Source organism: Martes martes, assembly GCF_963455335.1.
Source record: "Martes martes genome assembly, chromosome: 17".
NCBI lineage: Eukaryota > Metazoa > Chordata > Mammalia > Carnivora > Mustelidae > Martes > Martes martes.
In genome coordinates, this window is record NC_137905.1 from 19,453,205 (window position 1) to 19,473,292 (window position 20,088).

Genomic DNA, 20,088 nt, shown 5'->3' on the forward strand with positions numbered 1-20,088 from the left:
GTGCACAGCTGTGTGTGTGTGTACTTGTACAAACTATCTGTATGTGCACATGGGAGTGCTGTGTGTGCATCTGTGTGTGTGTGTAGGTGTACAAACTGTGTATGTATGTGTGCACATGGGAGTGCTGTGTGTGCATCTCTGTGTGTGTGTGCATGTGCGCATGCCCTTGTAAGCCTGTGTGTGTATCTGTGTGTGTGCACGCCCTTGTGGCTCAGCCCGAGGGACCGGCAGGACCTGGCTGGCTGGGTCACTCACAGAATCCTTTCTGGACCAGAGGCCGGGGCCCGGGTCGGGGTGGGTGAGCCCGGGGAGCTCCTGGGCCCCGGTTCTGGGCCTGGCAGCGGCAGCAGACCTGATGGGGGGCCAAGCCCACACACGGCCTCATAAGGGGGCAGGGTATCCATGGAGACGGTGTGGAGGCCAGCCTGGCCCAGGATCCTCTGCGCCTGCTGGTATCGGCCGGGGCTGTGGATGATGCCTCCATACATGACACCATCCAGCACGGGGTAGGAGTCGGTCAGCGAGTAGGGCGGTGGTGCGTCCGTGGGGATGTACAGCTGAGTGGCTCCTGGCCCCACACACTCCTCATAACTACAAGAGAAGAGGCTCTCTCAGGGCTCAGTGGAACCTGGCTTCAGGGGCCAGTGTGGGGGCTTTCCCTGTCACCAGGGACGGTTGCCCTGGAGGTTTGTCATGCTGGCTCTAAGGAAACCCTCCAAACCCCCCAGGAAAGGCACCCCTGAACCACTGAGACTGGATTCTGGTCCTGACTCAGCCCGGGCTCCGTGTGAACGTGCTTGGGCAAGTCACTGAACTCCGGGTCTTGGATAGCTCAGAACAGTGGCCGCAGCCGATGGAGCAGCTTCCCAGCCGGCACTGAGAGCGCATGGTCCGGGGCAGCAACCTCGGCCTGCCTGACTCTCCTGGGCCTCAAGTCATGGAATCGGCTCTTCCAGGCTTAGAAGGAGACCCTGGGGCTCCTCAGAAACCCATAGGTGTAGGGCAGAAGAGCACTCACAGCCCCCCAGGGGGAAAGGGGTACCGGGTGATGGGGCTGTGGCTGTTTGTGGGTCCAGAGGGGTCTCCTGGTAAGGAAGCAATGGAGGCCCTGATCTCTCTTCTTTGTCCAACTACTAACCTGTGGGTCATCTGCCTGAGGGTGCCAGGGAGAACCCACAGGCCCCCCAGAGAAGAATTCCCCCATGGGACTGGGCTACCTGATGGCCGTGAGTGCAGTTTGGACACAGTGAGGCCTGACCCAGTGCATAGGGTTTGGGTTTTGCGGGTGCATACTAAGAAGCCGTGGCCTGGACCCTCCACCCCACCCCCTGACCCCAGTCAGAAGGAGCTGAGCTTCTCCTTCTCCAGTGACATCTGTTGAATCATGCCTTGGTCATCGGGACCTGCTTGGTCAGGAGATGGCCACATCCAGAGATTTTCTGCATTTACACCATTTGGGGGAGATGTTGCTATTTCCCCTGGGGGGCGGTTGGGATTCACACCCCCCCCCCAGGGGAGTTGGGAGCCCTTTTGGCTCCTGCCCTCCTCCCCTAAACAGTCTCCTTACCCTGGTGGAGAATCCGGATACATATCTCGAAGCACTGTGGCATCCACGTCCCCATCAGAACTCAGGTCCAAGGGCGGGGACCAGTCTTCGACAGGGCTACAGCTGTAGCGTATCCGGTGGCTCGAGCGACTGTACGTGTGCCCATCAGACACTGCAGGGGACAGACATTCAGCCTGGGCTTTAGACTGGGAGCAGGGAGGGCCCTACATGTGTAGCTGAGGCCACTGAGACCCTGTGCTCTCCAGCTCACCATCTGGTCCCTCACCAACCCCAGCGGCCTGTCATTCTCTCGGAGCTAGCCCTAGAATGTAAGCACCACTGCTGTGCTGGGCATGGGGTCTCTGAGAGGAAGTGGAATGGGTTCTGCCTCGGTGGGGCTCCCAGGGTGGTGAGCAGCCTGTCCTGCTGACAGCCTGGTACTGAGTCAAGAGATTTGATAGATGCAGCACTGGCCCTGTGGGAACAGGGATAAGCCGACTCAGCCCGGAGGTCAGGGAGGCCTTCCTGGAGGAGGGGCTCCTAAAGCTGGGTCTTATCTAGGAATTAGCCAAGAGAAGAGGGACAGACTGGGCAGAAGGAACGAACAGTTGAGCTAAGGAAGGAGATTAGAAATAAGAGTGTGGTGTGAAAAGGAAGCTTTGAAACTGTGGAGAAGGGCTGCAACATGAAAACTGGGGAGTCAGGGAATGAGGGCTACAGAGGTCTCTGGGGTCAGGCCTCCCTTCTCCCTGCGCCCAGCCATACATTATTCCCTTAGTTAGCCCAGGAGAATAGGCACTTCTGTAATGAATTCTGGCCACTCCATATACTGTCTTCTCTTCTGTTTTGTTTGTATGTTTACCATATAGTAGTACATTAAAGGCTCTGAAAAGTCCTGCAGCTGAGAATTGCATTTGACAGTACTTGGGCAGCATTTGACCACAGACTCTTCTTTTCTTGGATCTAGTAACACTGCTTAGGAGGTGCTGATAGAGCACATGCATTCAACAAGCGTGGTTCAGAGAGGCTCAGCGACTTGCCGGAGGTCACACAACAAATTACTGGTAGGACCAGAGGGCAGCTCAATAGCCTGGCTCCTCACTCTATAAAGCTCTCCACCTCCCTGTTTCTGGCAGTTCTAGTAGAGGCTAGGGGACAGTGGAGCTGCAAAGATGCCTGAGGCATGAGGTCTCCCCACCTACACCGGGGTCTCAGCAGGCTCCTCCCTTCAGAGATCAGGAGGCGACATCAGGGGGTGGGGCTTATCTGTCTGGGGTGGGGTTAGAGACCTGCTTTGAGGTCAGCAGCACCGTCCATCCGCATCTTACACACTGAGGATGTCCGTCCCCATTCTCCATTCTACAAGCTGAGGCTCAGGGCCACAGAGCTGGAATTCATGCACAGTCGCTATAACCCTAAGGACTGTTCTTTCCACTCCCCTCATCTCTTTTTTTGCCCACTCCTGATAAAACAGTGAGTAGAAAAATCGGGCCGTGAAACTCTATCTGCAGGTATAATCCTGAGGTTATCTATGGACCTTGAGAAAGCTTTCGGAAGAAATATTCCAGACACGTTAACAGTGGCTCTGTCTTGATGACAGGATCATGACCCTTATTTTCTTCTTTATATTTTCTGTATTTTAAAGGTTTTTCCACGGTGAACACATATTACTTTTCTACTAGGAAAAAGGTCCCCGATAACGCATGCTATAAAAAGGAGCTGAAATGAGATTTGTTTCCCTTTAGGGCACCAGCTGAAGGGTGAGAATTTCTGGAAGAACTTGAGGAAGAAGACTCAGGAAAGAAGAAAGCATGAAAAAGGGTGCAGACAGAGGTGGGATGTGGGCCTCTGGGCTCTGGGCTCCCCCACCACGCAGGAGGTTATGGCTTGTCTCAACCTCGGGAAAGCTAAGGCCGTGTCCTAGACCATGGTGGGAGAGCTGTGGTGGGCACGCCCGACAGCTGACGGAGCCGAGCACACTGCCGTTCCCCTCTCTGCTTGGGCAGCTTTCCTGGGGCTTCCCAGAGGCCGAACAGCTTAGGGAAACTGAGGCTGCTCTGAGGCGCTTGCCTAGCTCAGCCCCCGATCCTGAGTTGACCCAGTGCAGCCCAGAGTTCCTGAGGAACAGCTGGAAAGACTCCCCCGGCCCCTCATTTCAGCTCCCCAAATTCTTTTCTTATCTCCTCTCCCTACTTCCACGGGCAGCACAGACCCCGATGGTTTAGGCCTCTGGAAGTCCCTCTAGCCACCTCGTGGGGAGTGAGATCTCCCTACCCCTTTGCCAAAGTCAAGAAACCCTTCAGCTCATGATTTAACCCCAATCTGAGGTAAATGCCCCTCCACGAGCCCAGGAGTGGAGAACAGGAATTTGCACCCATGGGCACCTACTGTGTTCTCGTCTCCATGACCACATTCACCCCACACCTGTGAGAGGCGCTGTGGCCGCCTCCTGCTCTCAGATGCGGAAACTGAGAGGTGGGGGCGCTCGCTCTAAAGTCCCGGCAAGTGAGAGACCCGATCTGCCCCTTAAAGCTGAAGATCTTTCCATCTTACAGAAACAGAATTTCTTTCATTCACTCACTGGCCCGTTCATTCATTCATTCATTCATTCTCAAACATTTATTGGCTCTTCTCTCTGTGCCCAGCTAGACTGCAGAAGGGCTCTGTGCGCGGGCAGAGGAGGGCCAATTTTGTCCTGGGGGCAATGGGGAGCCATGGGGGGGTGTTGAGCAGAGGATGGAAGTGTTCCCAGGTCAGTCCCTCAGGTTGCCTTGCAGAGAATGCCTAGCAGCTGCCAGCTAGGTGGCTGGCAAGGGGCAGTGGCCAGTGTCACCAGTGTGGCCCTGGCTCAGGTTTTCTCGGGGGAGAAAGAGTGAAAAGAGTTAACATGTATTGAGCACGGACCCAGAAGCCAGGTGCTGGGCGACTTAGTCCTCACAGTACCCTGTAGGGGTGGGTCCCCATGTACCCATCATGCAGGTGACTTGCCTGAGCTACACAGCGGTTGGACCACTTTCCCCGGGTCGTACAGCAAGATGTGGAAGATGAAGCCCATTTTGGATCCCTGGTTCTGACGAGCCTGTGAGACCTTGAGAAGAGACGCCTGCGGGGTCCCTGGCCGAGGGTGACTGGTAGTGCCTGAAACAGGCAGGTGGCCGAGATGGAGGCAGGAGTGCGTGCGGAGAGAGGACCTGGGGCCAAGGGTCGGGCTCGGAGGGACCTTCCTATTCCTCTCCTCAGAGACTAGGAATCCACAGAGAAGTCTGAGGAGGCGCAGGCAGAGCGCTAGGAGAGAGAGCAGGAGAGCCCGAGTCAGTGCAGCCAGGGGAAGGGGGTGTCTGGAGGACAGAAGCGTCCCCAGGGCTACCGGGCGGGTGCTTGTCAGCGCTCTGCTGCTTTGCCCTCCCCACAGTGAGGCACGGGGTGCTTCCTTTCTCGCCGGCCTCCTTCCGAGGCTCCTGGCACCCCTGTGCACCCTCCAAGAGGCTGCAGGAAGCCATGGGGGGTGTCTGTGCCTCTCCCCGCTGAGGCCCCATGGAGGTGCCGGGTGTGGCCTGGCTGTGACCTGCTGTCACACCACCAACTCCAGAGATCAGGGCCAGGGCCTTGCTCATGGGGCACCGGCCCTGGGCCTCCAGGCCCATCTCTCTCCTCAAGGCCAAGGTCGACCTCAAACCTCAGCTTGGGATTTACTCTGGGCCCCTCTCCCATGCTCTAAGTACCAGGCTCCTCAGGCCTGGGAACTTCCAGGCTGTCCAACAAGGTGCTTTGGTATCCCAGTCTTTAAAATGGGCTGGGGCACCTGGCTGGCTCTTGATCATAGGGTTGTGAGTTCGAGGCCCACGTCAAGTGTAGAGATGACTTTGAAAAAATAAACACTAAATAAAAGGAAATGGGCAAACACAGCTCTTGCAGTGAGGAGGAAATGGGGTGGTTCCTTCCCTGGCCCACAGAACATCTTCTCTGGGTGAGATCCTGTGCTGGGCTATGGACCGCACTGGTCAAGAGCTACCCACAGGTCCTGTTTTCCCCGGTGCAGCCCCGCCATCCCATGACAGGGGCATGGGCAGAAGTGTAGGCAAATTCCAAGCGAGTACAGGGAAGGGTGATTCCACCCTACCTGGGCAGGATGTGGTGGCATTTGAGGCGGGCCTGAAGGACAAGTAGGCTTTTGTCAGTTGTGGCGGGGGGAGTATGGGGAATGGCACTGTGGACCTAGGAAGAGCATATGCAAAGGTGTGGAGGTTCCCCTAACTCTAACCCTAGCTCCTTATTGGGAGTGGGCATGCCTGGGCAAGAGCCTCGCACTCCTCCAGGGGCAGGCTGGTGCTGTAAGCATAGGAATAAGCCAGGCCAGTGCTGGGCAGTGCTCCTGGCTTGTCTTCTTGGGGAGTCCTCAGCTTCTGGGGACCCTAGAGGGGACTGGGTTGGCTGGGCTTTCAGCACCTGCTTGATTCATGCTGACTCTTCTCTTTAGCTTCCCCTGTTGGGCACTGAGGGCGAACCACTGACCTGCTGACCTGCTGCCCCCTTCCTCCATCGTGGCCACATGTCCCCTGCCAGGTGCTGTCCCTCTGTGTCTCGTTGAGAGGGCCGGCTTCCTGCTCTTCTGCTTCTCCTATCAGCATTGCCAGCGGAGCAACGTCCAGGTCCGCAGGGCCCCTAGGTCTTGGGTGCATTTGCCAGATGGGGCCCTGGGCCCTTGGGGCGCCCCTGGTGCTGTTTCCCCCACACCTTCAGCCTCCCTCAGTGGTGTGACCCGTGGCATGTGGTGGGGAGCCTGCAGGAGCCCAGGTCGGGCTACCTGGGCTCAAATCTGGGGTCCACCTGGCTGGCTGACCCGAGGTATGTTACTTCAGCACCTGACTATGGTATGAATGTTTGCTAACCCCCCCAGCCCCCAATTCTTATATTGAAATCTGAACCCCCAAGGTGCTGCTAGTATGAGTTGGGGACTTTGGGAGATGATTAGGTCATGAGGGTGAAGCCCTCATAATAGGGACCAGTGCCCTCACAAAAGAAACCCCAGAGAGCTAGCTCGTCCCTTCTACTGTGTGCGGACACAGCGAGAAGGACGTGGGCCCTCACCAGATACCAGATCTTCAGGGACCTTGGGAGTCCCCAGCCCCCAGAATGGAGAAAAAAAGTTCTTTTGTTTACAAGCCTCTCCATTTCTGGTATGTTTGTTATAGTAGCCTGAATGCCCCAACCTCAACTTCCTTTAAAAAAAAAAAAAAAAATTATTTATTTATTTATTTATTTGGCAGAGATTACAAGTAGGCAGAGAGGCAGGCAGAGAAAGAGAGGAAGAAGCAGGCTCCCTGCTGAGCAGAGAGCCCGATGTGGGGCTCGATCCCAGGACCCCGAGATCATGACCTGAGCTGAAGGAAGAGGCTTTAACCCACTGAGCCACCCAGGCACCCCTCAACCTCAACTTCCTTATCTGTAAATTGGGAAGGTAATAAAAAGTAGTCCGACCTCCAGGACCACAGAAAGGGTGAAATGAGATCGTGCGTGGAAAGTGCGGGGCAATCAGTGAGTGTCCTGCCGCCCAGGTCCTCCCTGCTTCAGCTCCCGGCGGCCGGGTGAGGGAGGTGAGCTGTAGTTGCTAAAAGGTGGCCCCTTCCTCACCCAGTTCACTCTGTGTGGAAAGGGGAGGAAGTGGCACAAAGCTGCTGGGTGATCAGGGCATGCTGGGAGGGGGCTGTGGATTTCAGGCCTCTGGTCCAGGTGGATGAGATCCAACTCAACCAGTTTTTAAATTTTTATTTTCTTTCTTTCTCCTAAGCTCTGCTTGTCCCAGGGAGGAGGAAAGATTCCCAGGCCCTGCCATGGCTCTGGGACCTCCAGATGGCTTCACCTGTGGTGTGATGGTGGCCTCTGGGCCCATATGGCTCCCAGAATCCAGGCAGAGGCTCTGTCAGGCCTCAGGGCAGGCTTTTTCCTGCTCTTGACAACCATTCTGGGAATTGAATGAATTGGGCTCCTTCTTGCTGCTTTTGGATAACGGGCCCCTTCCAAGTGTCAGACAAAGTCAGGTGGCTGCCTTCTGTAAAAAGTTCAGGCCTTCTGGCCAGATGGACACTTTTGGGACTGGTTGCCCCAGGAACTAACCACCACCTCTGTGTAAGGGAGATTCCCCTCACTGGGAAAATCTCCAATCAGTTCTCTATGCACTTTGCAGGCTCCCTGGGGGTAGAGTCACTCACTCATCACTCATGCCATCATTCATCCATCTACTTATTCATATGCCCAACTGACCCCCCACCTGTCCATCCCACCACCTTCCTATCTGTCCATCTTTCCATCCATTCACCCACCCACCCACCCATCTATCCCTGCGCTCACACAGTTCACCCAGTCCACGTCTGTATCCACGCACTCTAGCCACTCATCCTCTCTTCATCTGTCCTTCTGTCCACCCACTTAGCCGTCCATCTCCCACCCCACCCACTCACCCATCTTTCCCTTCAGCCACTGGTCTGTCCACTCACTCACCCCACCCCATTCCCTCACCTCTCCATCTCCTCATCCCCCTCCCCATCTGTCCTCCCATCCCACCCACCCATCCCTCTCTCCCTCCGTCCTTCCACGCAGGTCCCAGCTGGACCAGCTGTCAGTACAGCCGGGCCCACACTGGCCAAGGCTGGGGAGTAGCACCACACCCTTCCTTTGACCTTCAGGGTCACCTTGGCAGACTCCTGGACCTCTCAGGCCCCCGAGAGCCTCTGATCTCTTCCTGACCACCCCGCCCCACCCCTGGCAGAGCTGCCCCCTCCCCTGTGTCTCCTGGGTGGCCGTCACAATCAGGCAGGAGGCCAGGCCCTGGGGTGGAGGGCAACTCACCGTATCCTTGCTCGTACTCTCGGTGGTAACGGCGGCGGTGGCGGTGGTGGTGGTGATGGTGGCGGCGGTGGCGGTGGCGGTGACGCTGGAGCCGGGCCTGCCGGTCCCTGCGGATACTGCCCACGATGATAGTGATGCAGGAGAGGATGATGACCACACCTATGACTGCACTTGCCACCAATACAGGAGACACCAGCAGGTGGCTGTGCTCCGAGCTCTCTGAGTACGTCGGGTAGAAATAGCTGGTTCGGTTGTACCGAGCTATTGGAAACAAGGAGAGGACATTGAGTTGGGGCACAGACCCTGCCATGTTTCCTCTTCCAGCCCGGCTGCCCTGTGAATGATGTGTCCCTAGTAAATGGAGGATAGTCAGGCTTCAGCCCCGTGGACTGTGTCCCAGCTGCCTGTGAGAGGGAGGAAGGGAACAGTGCTTTGCTCTACTCCCTGAAGGAGCCTCTGAAACTGCGGCTTGACCTCCCCTCCTCTTTTCTCCAGCTCTGGCCGGAGAGCTCAACTAACTCACAGGTAGGAGAAGAAAAACTCCAGGCAATAGACTTGTCCAAGGTCACAGAGCAAATCAGTGGCAGAACTGAGGCCTTGAAGTCAAGACTCAGTACTAGATAGGGACTCTACTCCACCAAGATTTGAGGTTGGAAGGTCAACTTTACCTTGGAAACGGATGGGTGATGGATGGGGGTGTTGGTCAAAGTATGAGGACTAACTCTGTTGGCCTCCAACACTGACCTCCTGCTTTGGAGTGAAACCACCCGAGGGGGTTCCAGGGAAATCAAATGGTAACTGACCCAGACACGTCAAGGGGTTGGATCAGAGCAGAGAAGGCTTCCCAGAGTGGCTGTACTAATATTAAAAAAGACAGACTTCAAAAAAAAAAAAAAACACCTGTCATTAGCGATAAAAGAGGCATTTTATAATGATGAAAGGACAGGCTGTCAGGAAGCTGTAACAATTATAAACCTATATGCACCTAAGAACACAGCCCTACGATACAGGGAGCAAAGGCTGAAGCACTGAAGGGAGAGACCAACGATGCGGCGGTAATGGCTGGAGACGTCAGGACCCCACTTTCAACAAGGTACAGAATTCAGTTTCATGTCTGCTTTTGACCCGTTGGGCCTGCTTGAGTTTTGGGGGAAGTGCCGGCTGCTTATTTTTATTCCCTTGGCTGTCAGCTAGCTACCCTAAGCTCAAGTCATCCGTTTCTCCTGAAGACCCACAGCTGAAAAGGGGCAAAGTGGGGCTCTTCTCCTTGTCTTTCTCTCAGGCAAAAGAGATCCATTTAAATTGTCCAGTCGGACATCGATTTAGGAGGACTCAAGCCCCTTGCTGTGGACATAGAGCGCGCCGGCCACGCTTTCCTCAGTCGAGGCCGGTGACAGACGTTATTAAGTGACAATGGCTCTTTCTCCTGTTGGGTCCAGGAGGCAGCCTCCATGTCCTTTCTCATAGCAGGTCCACACGGGGATTCCACCCGGTCAGGAAATGGAGCTTTTGGTCCCACTTGCCTAGTGTGACCACAGTGCCCTGTGCTACAACTACTCTGCAGCCAGGGGCCGGGGCTTTGGCTTGGACTGGAGCTGAGCCATGGTCACCTGCTACTGGATTCTCTCTAGTAAAGTCCAGGCTGCCCAGCTGTCCAATTGATGTCACCCTCTTCCTCCTCACCAGGTGGCCTCTCATTTTGAAAGCCAAGGGCAGGGGTGGGTCATGTCAGGGACATGGCTCTTTTCCGAGAAAGTAGGAGTGGGGGCGGGGCCCACACCATTGTCAGGGCTCTAGACTGTCCCGTTCATTGTGTCCCCGCTGCTGCCATGGCTTGCGTCGTACTGGTCACCCATGACTCAAGGCAGACGTGCTCCCGGAGAGCTGGCCCATCCAGGATGGTGCCCAGCCCGGTCCCCTTGATCTGGATGTGAGTGTGCGTGTCTGTTCTGTGCTGCTGAGGTGCTGGTCGCTCAGGGTCACTTTGAAGATGCCCCGCCCTCCTCCGCATCACCTGCAGATGAGAGCCTCACCCCCCAGCAATGCCTGTCTCATCACCAGTTGGGTGCAAAGATGGCATCACCCGTGCCCGCAGATAGAGCCAGTTGGTGCCAGCGCCCACCTGCCTGGCCAGTTGAGGAATTAATCTCCCAGTCACCGGGACCGGCAGAGGTAGATGCTGCTTTAAATTATGAGGGAAACTCTTCCAATTTCTAAACACAGGGCCCATTATATCAACAAGATATATGTGACTGCAGAGAAATAACACGATGACAGCCCTCCTTCCCACCCCTCTGCCTCCCCGTCCCTCTACACCAGCTGTGGCAAGGACAGAGGATAAGGCAGGTTTTGCCTCTATCCTGGACTTTCTTCCCAAGCTGCTTCTACAAAGGTGCCCATGGTCAAGAGGAAGGTGTGTCTCAAAGTTCTAGCTCTTCCCTGAGAGGCTGCCCTCCCTCCACAGACCAGCCTGAGTAGCTCCCCTTTCTGGAACATCTACTGTAGGTCCCACACTATGCTTGGTACTCCTCACACACTTAATTCTCATGATGGCCTGGGATAGGATCCCCAATTTAACAAGTGGAGAAACTGAGCCCCAGACAGATTAAGCAACTTGCCCAAGGTCATGTGGCTCACAGAGAGGGAGCTGGGTTGGGGGGCAGCCTCAGGCCCACACTCTGAGCCAAGGGCTAGAGCCTGTGACTACCAGGCACTGGGCTCTGGGACCTCATGTTTTCTTGGATCTTGATAAACTAAAAAGTTCCTGTCTCTAAAATGATGCTTGGCTGCTTCTGGATCCCTTTATTGTAGTCAAAGCAGGCTGTGACCTACAGCTTACGCAGGGTGAAGGTATTCTGACAGCTGAACGTTGCTGATAAGACACCAGGATTCCAGAGAAGGGAGCCCGAGTGTGTCAGGAAGAGACAGATTGGGACAAGTAGGTATTCAGGGCTGAGGGGCTGGGAGAAGGGACCCCTCATCTGTGTATCTTCCATTTCTGCATCTGTTCCAGAGATGTGGTTGGGACTGTGGGGAGGGGCCCTGGGGCAATTTCTCCACAGAGGAACAATGTGAATACTAAGGTAGCTCTCACCAGCACTTACCAGCACTGGTCAGGCTCTACACCCTTTATAAGCACCATAATCTCATTTAATCATCACAGCAACCTGAGAGGCGGATGTCTTTCCCACCCATTTTACAGATGGGGAAGCTGAGGCACAGAGGTAGTAAAAGGGGTGGAGCCAGAACTTAGATCCAGCTTGTTCTGTGCTGTTCCCAAGCCTGCACTCATACTCCCTCTGGTTCCACATGGGATGAGAGCCCCTGGAGGGCAGGACCTGTGTCCCCTCGGTCTTGTCACTGGATTTTTCCAGCGTCTCGGGCGAGGCCAGCCCAGAAAGGGAACTCGGGGGCCATTTGAGTCCCAAGGAGGAAGGTCAGGGATGGGTTGCTTGTGTTCTTGGGGGCATGGGCGCGGGCTCCGTGAGCTACTCTCCATCATTCTCTCTCATCCGCTGGCACGTCCTTCTGCTCATCACTCACCCAACTGTCCAGCCCATATGCGGGATCCGCGCACATTCACAAGCCCGGGCAGATTGTGGGAATGGAAGGGGCGTTACCGTCTAGGGGAGCGGATCAGATCTTAACGGAGGAGTCCAGGTCTGGGGTGGGCTCCAGATCAGTGGTGAATCAGTCGGGCAAATCCCACCAGAGGAGAACCTTGTGCTTCCGAGGAGTCATGAGAGAGGTGGAGGCTGAGGCTGGAGGGGCTGGCGGTGGCCAGACCGTGAAGGGTTTTGAATGTCAAATCAAGAGACCGTCCTCTATCTCCAGGGCAGAGAGGAGACTTGGGTGAAGGAGTGTGGTCACGGTGTTTTAGGAGAGCCCTCTGAGCGCAGACTTGGGGGGCAGGGTGGGGAGTGGGGGGGTCAGGGAGGAGGCTGCTGCCGGGGTCTGGGGTGGGGGAGGCTGAGGCCCATGACCCCGCGCTGTGTAGAGCCGAGCACAGAGCCAGTCCTCAGTGGACGCCCTCTGTGGGCAGAAGGCCACTGCAGAGTTCCTTTGCCTCTCTGATTTGATGTGCTCTGAGCAGGCCTCAGGGACAGGCCTGATGCTTCCCTACTGGGCAGGTAGGGTCCCAGCGGCCCCTTTGAGGCTGGGGTGGTACCCCAGGCCATGGGCCACTGCTGTGCCGGGCAGAAGTCTCTGTCTCCTGACTTCTGGTCCAACTGGAAGCCACAACTGAGTCAGAAGGCTCTACGTGACCCAGGATGACACATGGGGCAGGGTCTGGGACCTGCTTCTCCTCTATGCAGATACTTTTGTCACCCTCATTTATAGATGAGGATGCTGGGTCTTGGTGAGCTGAAGATTTCCCCTGGTTTTGTGGCAGATCTGGGATTTGAACCCAGGGTGTCTGACAATTCATCAAATAGTGGCCCCAAGCAGGGGAAGAGAGTGGGATGTGGTGGGGGTGGAGGCAGGGGAGCTGGGCTGTGTCTGGTTCTCTCACTCACTTGCTGTGTGACCTTCGGCACACCCCTGCCCTCTCTGGACCGGCTGGCACTCTGTCCAAAGAGATACCTAGTCTTGAATGTTCATCCCTCCAGGGTGGGTGAATGGGTCTGAGAGGGGTTGGGAGGGGGTGGCAGCCGGGTGAGCACAGTGGGTGTGAGGGGAGGTGATAAGATTCAGTCCTATGTCAGGAGGATGGGCTCAGGGCTGTCTCCAGTCTGGGGAACAGGCAGGGCGGGGAAACTGAGGCAGAAGATCACTACCAAGTCCTTGTTGAATGTAGTGTGCAGGCAGCTCTACAGTCCCTCTGTCTCGGTACAGGGAAGCGGTCTTTGCAGCCTGAAGCTCCCTGAGGAGCACTGACAAGGGGAGGGCACCGAGACTGGAGGTGTTGAGACGATATCTTTAAGCCTCTAGTCCTGCCCACTCCCTCAGAGAGGATGGCTAAAAGGAAAAGGAGGGCCATCAACTCAAATCTGACTGATGGCTCCTGTCACAGGAAAGTCTGAGGACATTTGTCATGGGTCCACTTCCCTGGCAAGTCTGGCCTCAACAGCGCGGTTCTTCCTACACTGCTGAGGCCGCCAGGAGGAGGCCAGGAGGTCACTGGAGGGAATATGGGAAAGAAGATTCAGACGCCATCTTCCCTCTGCTGGATGTTGGCAGGTCCCAGCAGAGGGGCTGGAGCAGGGGACATGGCAGGGCGGGCTCACTTGCGTGGGCATTTCTGGGTCTCCTCCTTTGCTTTTTAGGGTAGCCTCTCAGCCCATTTGCTGATACCCGTCCTCTCGCTGCCAGGCATCTGTGATGGAGAGATATCAGAGTGCTGGGGCGGGATTCAGGGACATCCACATGGTGGGGCTGGCTCTTGGAGGACAAACAGAGGAGGGAGGAAGGAACACAGAGAGGTGAGGTCCCAGCAGAGCTCCAGAAAGGAGGAGGTGCTCCTGGGGTGAGGCTGTAGGCCATCACCTTGATGGCCGCTAGACATTGGGATCACGGAAGTGAGGAAAGGGCAACTTGGTGTTTAAGATTCTTCTTACAGTGGGGATGCATCTCTACAAGAAGTCAGCTAATGTCATGTCAAGGTCTTGAAACGTTTCACTTGGCCATTTGTGTCATTATAAGCAGGGTAGATTATAGTGGAGAGGAGGACTGGAATGTGAAGTCATCTACCCTCAATCCTCTATAAATTCACTCAGCCAACCAACCGTCCACCCTCCGTGTATTTATTTATCTGGGCATCTACACAGCATTCTCTTGATCATCCATCCATCCATCCACCTGCCCGTCCATCCATTCACCAATACTCACTAAGTGCATTTTCCATGTCTGGACATGTGCTAGACACTGGGAACATGGTACAAATCAGACCACAATGAACCTCGAACTGTGGGAAGCAAGAGGTCCTACATAGGTACCCCAGGGCCAAGAAGAGAAGCTTGGGACATGATGGAGCTCCCTGATCTCCCTTCACACAGAGTAGCTCTGTTTCCATCTGTTTCACACATCAGGCTTAACAGGGGAGTGCTCCACTGCCTACTAGAAGCTTCTCAACTACTACATTAAAATATAACTGGAAAATCTAAGTGACTACCCACAGGCCTTTCATGATTCCATAAATACAAGATGAAAGTGGTTTATTCCACTATTAAGATGCCACTTAAATAAACTCACCAAAATGAACTCACATGGACGATCGCTTCTACATATCTAACAAGCTTACTGTCTTGTTATCATTCACTGAAGTTTTATCTCTGGTTGGGTGGATAATTTATTTATTGGCTGGGGAAATTCACTGTAACAGTGTCACAAACCACTTTTCCCTATTTCTACAGACTATTTCTACAGAGCAAATGGTGAACTGGGCGACATCACAGAAGCAAAGCCGTGACAGAATTAGGCTTTCCGCTTGAACCCACACCAAACTCTCATTTTCTTGCTAGAATCATCACTGGTCCCGACCTCCTCATTTTCTCTCCTCTTTTGTCAACACCTAAAGTTGGCTCTTATGCTGTTTTCCACAAAGAATATAGGTTTTTATAACACTGGCTGAGTCATGGTCAATGCTCAATGAGTAGGAAGTCATGTAACTGTGTTGGGCAGAAGATGCTGGGGGGCTGGCTTGGCCCACCCATCAGCTGGGGGGATTAGCTCCCACATCCCAGCTTGTATTATGAGACTCAAAATCATGGCTTGGAAAAATGACCATTTACTACAACATGGACTTTCCAGGAAGTTCATGAATAATTGATATATAACATGTTAAATTTATGAATGCTGCAAATTATCCTCAGCTACCCCACCACAAGCTGGTCCAGGCTCGAGCTATGTACTTGGGCTACAGTATTCTCTTCCTTGAGTTTTGCTTTGGCCTTTTGCTTTCATGGGTTCTGATTCTGGAAAATGTTAGAGGTGATGGGATTTTGTCCCCTGCTCCACAGAGGTTCTCTCAGCTCCCAGAATTTATGAGGCCATCTGGAAAACCACCAGGGCAACAGTGTATTAAAAATAATGTCCCAGAAGTAGACAGGGCTTCTTCTGGAAATGCAAGAATGGTTTAAGAACAGGAAATCTATTAGTATGTCATTTCCGTAGATAGGATGGGAAAAACTAGATGGGGCAAAGCCAGGCACCTCTTGGCCATGATCTTGGTGATCTTAAGTGGTTGTTAGCATCACACTGAACCATGCAGCTCTGGAATTGCTTCTTAGCATGCGGTTCATGGAACTTGGATTTCTAAAAATGTTATGGGATGTTTGGGAACAGCATTTTATCCTCTGAACCCCCAAGGTTGCTTTGCAGCCCTTAGTGGTCTTTGGAGCCAAACAGGCACAGCACCAGTCCCTTTATTGACCAATATTCTGAGAAGGGTCAGTCCTCACCTGCCTTCCTTGTGGGGAAAGGCTAGAGCTCCTCTATCAGTGTAGCTTGTCCTAGGCTGTGGCTAAGTAAGACACAGATGGTCCTGGGTTCAAAGCCTGCTTCTTGCGGGCAGTGCCCTCTGATCTCTTCACCCCTCTGAACCTCTATCACTTACTTCATCTGTAAAATGGAAACAGCAGTGTCGGCTATGAACTAATTAAAGCACAGTGCCTAGCAGGATGCTTGTCACACTGTGTGTGCTGAATATAGGACAATGAAACCTTAAAATCTTAAAGATATCCCCTAGACATAGACCTAAGTGTGAAAGGCAAATCAGTGGAGCTTCCAGAGGAAAGCACTGGAGAATGTCTTCATGACCTTGGGTTTCTTAAGCAGATACAAAAATACCATTAAAAATGGTACATTAAAATAAAGATCTTGATTAAATTAAAGTTAAAATATTAAATTATATTTTATTAAAATATAAACTAAAGATCTTTGGTAGGAATTTGGGCTTTGTGGTGGGCAGGGGACCAAGGAACAACGCAGGACTAAGATGTGAACAGCGTCAAGGCCATGGCTAGAGCAAGCAGAGTTTTGAAAGACTTTCTTAATATATTCCTCATTTGCAGCCTGCCCCAGGACATTGGAGAATGCTGCCCACGGAGTTTCCTGTCTGTACAGGTGCCTGGACGTAGTTAAGAGATCCCAAGACACTAAAGGGCCCTTCTTCACATCTCTGTGGCACACCCACTTTTTCACAATTAGTTATTTACCTCTAATGGGTTTGCTTTTTGGCGGGATACCCCAGAGACTCGCAGCACCATCAGTTACGACAGTTCAATGTCAAACTGTATTAACAGAGTATAATACATCTCGTGATGCTACGGGAAGACTAATTTTGCAACCTAGGCCTCGTGTTCAATGCGGGAACCTCAAACAGCCTTTCTTCAAACAAGTGATAAGTAAAAAGCCCCGCAGGATTTCTTTTCGTTTAGAAAAATGCAAGTCTTAGCAGCAGCTGACAGGAAATGTGCGATATTTACCCGGCCTGTCTTTTGATGATGACTCACATGGCCGGTGCCTTTGGTGCCTCTGATTACCTATGTCTCAATATTCGTGCAATATTGAAAACCTCCATCCTGCAGTGGTTTCTACAGCACAACCATGGTCCTTGGGTGCCGAATCAAACCTACGGACAGACCCTCGTTCTGTGTTTATGGTATGTTTTTGTTTTCTGTTCTCCGTCAAAGCCAGTGCCAAACAAAGGGAAAACACCGTGTGCATCTTTCTCCTCTTACACGTGTCCATCACCCTGCCATCCCCGTGCCTCTTGTAACAAGACAATAGTGTGGAGCTGGGCCTTTCGTTCTTGTGCACTTAAAAATAAATCCTACTGAGAGAGAAATGCTGGATGTGCTCGGACCGAGCAGGAATGGAGATTGAAGTGGAGGGTAAACGTTCATTAAACCCTACGCTGAACTTCTGCCCCGATTGGGGGGACACTGTTCGGTTCAGTGTTTTTACTTAATACTCAATGTAATTTATATTTTAAAAGCATTCCTAGAACACTCCACAGGTTTCTGAATATACAAATCCTGTTATAAATTACATAGTGTCTGAGAATTTGATAGTCATGTTGTTTTAGATAATTGGATTTTACACTCCGTAGATGTGCCTGTGTGCTGGTTGCACGGCTGTCATTGATCATCCTGCTCCCTCCTGAGGGTGGCATGGGGTTGGGGTGGGGGGTGTGCCCAGGGCTGCGGTTCCCACCACTTAGGGAGTGGCGGTGACACACAGTGCACAGACCACAGCCACGTGTGCTGTAACCACAGTCCTGAAACTGTTGGAACCACCGTCAATATTTTAAAATGTTGGCGGTAACTTTTTATCTCGGAAAAAAGAAAAGGGAGATTTTTGAAAAAGTTTAAACTATTTCATTTCATTGAACGAAAAACCTAAAATTTCAAAAATAGATGGAAACTCTTTAATAAGGCTGCCGTCCAACTTAAGAGGGGTCCGCCCTGGCTTTTTGGATTATAAAATTGTATTCTCGTTTTTATTGCATCACCCCTAATCCTCACCCTTACCCCCCATTTCTGGGGGAGACAAGTGTTACCCAGGGGCTATGGGCAGAGGAGAGCTCTGGAATGACGGTCTCTAGCAAGGCCTAGCAATCACCTACATGATCACGTGGAGTCCAGGTGTGGTCTGGTGGGCTGAGGGAGCAGCCCCTAGAGCTGATGGTTAGGGAACTGATAGAGGACACGGAAAGAAGCAAATAGAGAGGACTCTGGGAGTTGAAATGTACCTGTGCTCCCAGAGGGGTCCGTGTGGCCAGTACCCTGGGCTTAGATCCAGGAGCCCTGACTTTGAATCCTGTCTCCTCCTCTGGCGGGTCCCTGGCTATGTGACTTGTCTCTCTTGGAGCCTCTCTCTTCTCTCTGGAAAGCAAGCAGGCCTGCACACGTCTGCAGTGACATCACAGAGGACAGCCAGTTTTTCCCAGTCACCCTAGGCACAGTTTCAGTTGCAGGCAGAGCTGAGTTTAGGGGTCGCTAGTTTAGGGTAGCCCTTGGCAGAGAAATGGCTATGTCCTTACACATTCCTGTTCGCAGGAAAATCCATCCTTTCGTCCCAGTGTACTTGCCATAGGTGATAACTCTGACAATCGGCAAGATTTCTAGATACAGAAACCACTGTCCCCTCCACCATCCCAAGGCTCAGTTTCTAGAGCTTTCCTGCCACACTACCTGGTTGTGGCAGAAGAGGCTGGACAGTGGTCCAAGAGATGACGATGGTGTCTTGGTCCAGGGGGGCAAGATAGAGCCAGATTTGAAGATGAATCCATTAAATAGAGTTGGCAGTGGATGAACTGGAGAGCAGCGACAACTGACAAAGTTCGGGGCCTGAGCCCAAGGAAGGACTGAGCTGTCATTTAGTGAGATGGGGAGGATGATGGGCAGCTTTGATGCGGGACTGTGAGTCAAGATTTCGGGCCTTGACATGTTACATCTGAGATGCTCTAGAGACCCTGAGTGGACATCTGAGGGGAGCAGACGGTTGGATATGAGTCTGGAGCTCAGGGAGAGTCTGAGCTGAGGATGGAAATTTGGGGGCTGTCAGTGTATCCGTGTTCCTCGATGCCATGAGGCTGGATGACATCACCTGGGATGCTCACTGCTGGGTGTGAGGGGTGGGCAGTGAAATGCAAGAACCCTGCGTGCTGGGAGTGCTCTGCGAAAGTGGGGGGTGGGTACTGTTGCCATGATAGGTTTCCCCCGCTATCTGAAAGTAGAGCATTCCCACAAAACCTTGCATAAGCCAAAATGGTGTACAGTGAAGAAGCAATGATCAGTAATTTATTTGAAAAAAAGTTCTAGCATTCGCAGGCCCAAAAAATAACCTCACTTAGGGTTTTCTGATACCTCAGGCTACATCTTACTAACGGATGTGCAGAATTAACTGGGATAAGGAGATGCTCCCAGACGCAGTTCCAAGCTCTGGTGGCTAGAGGTGGGGATGCTGCCGGGTGTGGTTTTGGGGAAGGAGCCCGGTGGAGCCGCTCTTGCTGCCTGGGGTGTGCAGCTGCCTCTGTTATACTGGCCTGCTTTGGAACAAAATGCCGAACCGTCTTTAGTTTTTGTGAAAGCAGAACTGTCTTCTGATTTCTTTTGGTTCGTGAAAAGAGGTACTAATGTAGGTCTTTTGTAAAAACGAAGTGGTGTAACTCAAACTTTCAAAAAGGGGAGAATACCTAGAGTATTACCACGTTAGGTGTTCAAGCTGCGCTGGGCACCTTTTTGCCAGGGACTCTAATAGAACATGTGTATTTACAAGTAAGATCAGCGATCCGATGCCGAGCACCTACCCTAGTCAGACTCTGGTAGACCAGAGAACTCTGAGGACGGGCAGCCAGGACCTTTGTGGGGCGTGAAATGCTGCAGAGTGGACCCTCCCTCCAAGGGGTGGACTTGATTCTGTCCTTGTCCTGCTGGCCATCTGCACCTTAGCTAAGATTGAGCCCTGGAAAGACTCACCTGGGGTATATCCCCGACCTGTCACCTAGACTAGTTTCTCTATGTCCTTGACGCTCAGCTTTTTCATGTGTGGACTGGGCACACTCACACTTCTCTTGCAGAACTGCTGCAAGGAAACCATGGGCAGAGATGATCCTAAGGCCATATAAGCCCTTGACCTGTGATACCACCTGGGATCCTTACAGCAGCCCTCTGAGGTAGAGCCTTTTATTAATTCCCATATTACAGATGAGAAAACTGAGACTCAGAGAGTAATGTCTAGCTGAAGTCACT

At 52.9% G+C, this 20,088-nt stretch overlaps 1 protein-coding gene across 1 annotated transcript in view; it reads right to left on the bottom strand.

Annotated features, from left to right (window-relative positions):
- Nucleotides 1-251: 251 nt before the first annotated feature.
- Nucleotides 252-20,088, bottom strand: part of BEAN1 (brain expressed associated with NEDD4 1) — a gene marked incomplete at both ends in the record, with an annotated part of 32,244 nt that continues 12,407 nt past the window's right edge. Inside the window, 3 exons of the mRNA XM_080828519.1 lie at nucleotides 252-591; nucleotides 1,568-1,718; nucleotides 8,393-8,653. Of these exons, the coding sequence (XP_080684645.1) occupies nucleotides 252-591; nucleotides 1,568-1,718; nucleotides 8,393-8,653 (752 nt within the window). The remainder of the gene's footprint in view (nucleotides 592-1,567; nucleotides 1,719-8,392; nucleotides 8,654-20,088) is intronic.